The sequence below is a fragment of the Saccostrea cucullata genome, unplaced genomic scaffold, assembly GCF_032062105.1.
Source record: "Saccostrea cucullata isolate Sc308-1 unplaced genomic scaffold, CSIRO_AGI_Scuc_v1 ctg22139, whole genome shotgun sequence".
Lineage (NCBI taxonomy): Eukaryota > Metazoa > Mollusca > Bivalvia > Ostreida > Ostreidae > Saccostrea > Saccostrea cuccullata.
The window spans coordinates 1-2,034 of record NW_026935042.1 but is presented as its reverse complement, the minus strand read 5'-3'; the positions used below and the strand labels follow the sequence as shown (position 1 = coordinate 2,034).

Below are 2,034 nucleotides of genomic sequence, written 5' to 3'. Positions count from 1 at the left end.
TAAGGATATCCTATCCTCAGCCAGGAAGGAAAACTCCAAAAATTAATATTTAAATTGAAATGCATCAAAATGAAGCTTGAAAATGAATTTTTTTCATGCAACAATTTTCATTTTATTCATCTTTATAAGATTCAAGGTTTTTGGAAGTATTAGAAAGGATGTTATAAAAGGTGACATTTGTACCCTATTAAAGGGAAAAAATAGTACAGTTTTAGAGAAATAAGATTTTCTTGAATCCAGCCTTAGATACCAAAGCTTATTTGCATGGTATGAAATAAGAAGTGATTTTTGGTGTCTTTTAATGATAGCAAAAGTCTTTTACGCTATGTATAATAGGATACGTGACGGAAATAGGAGACAAAAAATACCAAATTAGTATAAAAAATCATGCCAATTTCTCTAAATGCCTGGATACATCTTGTTTTTAACCTAAAATATATTTGTTGATCAATTTGCAATTAGAAAATGCATTGCTGATATTCCAATTCGCTTTTTCTGCAAAAATATTGGAAATTTGACAATTATCCTATATAATATGATAAACTTTAATCTTTATCTTGAAAAAAAAACTGTGGATAAATTTACATAACTTTGTGGATTCAGAGATACTTTTATGAGTATTTTTGATTACTTAACTGCTAATTCTATAAACCTGAGGATCGGACTGCCTTAAACTCTATGTTCCTAAGAATTCGATTTTGTAGAGAAACATTTTTTTAAAGTGATATTGAGAATTTAATTTCAATAAAAAAGTATACTCTGTATAATGTTTAAAAAATAATGTAAATCTAAATTTATATTTATATTTTCGTATATATATATACTAATATATATATACTAATAATATATAAATATATACTAATAATTCCGTTTTCATTCGCTTTTACCCATTGCATGTAAGACCACCAACAGTTAAATTTAAACTGTGAAAACAAAGAAAAAAAATGAAATTTCACCTTCAACAATAAACAATGATAATTTGAAATGTGACAAGAATTTGTAACAATCAGTTTTATTCGATGAAAATATAGTATACAATATTTTGATTTAACACTAATCCGTACAATTCTAGATGTAGATATGTACATTCTTGAAGAGGTATACAAATATTGTTCTATTCAAATAAAATAAAATAAACAAAGCAGAATTTGCATCACTCTAAGGTTCTTCTCCAAGGAAATTAAATTCGGCACTAGTTACGTCCCCATTAGACATATTTTCTGCTTTAACACGGAGTTCAGTCCCGCCAAATATCAACTGTACATTAACCCCATGTTTTGTCCCTTTCTTGGGTTTTGGGACTTGGGCTTTTAGAGTTCCTAAATAATGACATCCTGGATCAGTTACATATTTCGGTACCTCATCTGAATATGACACATATAATTCTAAGTCAAGTTCAGTCTGGTCTTCACGATTGACTTCGTACGGTCGTTTCGCTTGTGCTTCGTCGATATGAAGGCTAGCTCCTTTCCGTACATGCACATCAAATATATCTTTACAAAAATCTTTTCCATTCATTGATATCTTCTTTTCTTTACTATGTATTTTGTGATTAAATTTCTCAAATGATGCAAAACCATAAGTATATTTTGCGACTCTTGCCATAATTACGCGAGGATTATGACCAAATAATACTGCCCCTTTTAAAACCGCCAAGCCGGCATCATTTGGAACTACAACACGGAAATCGGGAAATGCGGCACGAATACGAGCTTGTAGTATAAGTGATTCAGAAAATCCACCGACCATTAATATTGTCTGTGTACCTCTCACATTTGGTTTCTCCAACAGATGGTTAACATGATCAATAATTCCTGCACATGCAGGTTGGAAAAAGCTGTCAAATAATGCTTGTGTGATGCGCAACTTGTCCCCTTCCCATTTCATACTGTTGCTGTATTTAGATTCTTTAATTGCATCAGTTATTTCTTTATGATCGTATTCTTCAAACCATTCACTGAATGTTGCTGGTATTTTCATGGTGACTTTTGACTGTGGAACATTGGTCTTTTTTCTTTTTTTCATTTCAAAATC

General features: G+C 30.6%; 1 protein-coding gene across 1 annotated transcript; it reads right to left on the bottom strand.

The window, feature by feature from the left end:
• Window positions 1-1,158: 1,158 nt before the first annotated feature.
• LOC134241764 (heat shock 70 kDa protein 12B-like) lies at window positions 1,159-1,980 on the bottom strand. The gene has a single exon (XM_062723785.1). The coding sequence runs from the start codon at window positions 1,978-1,980 to the stop codon at window positions 1,159-1,161; it is 822 nt and encodes a 273-aa protein (XP_062579769.1).
• Window positions 1,981-2,034: the final 54 nt, after the last annotated feature.

Excerpts from the sequence above, each read along its gene's own strand:
- LOC134241764 (XM_062723785.1), bottom strand. The coding sequence starts at position 1,980 with ATGAAAATACCAGCAACATTCAGTGAATGGTTTGAAGAATACGATCAT.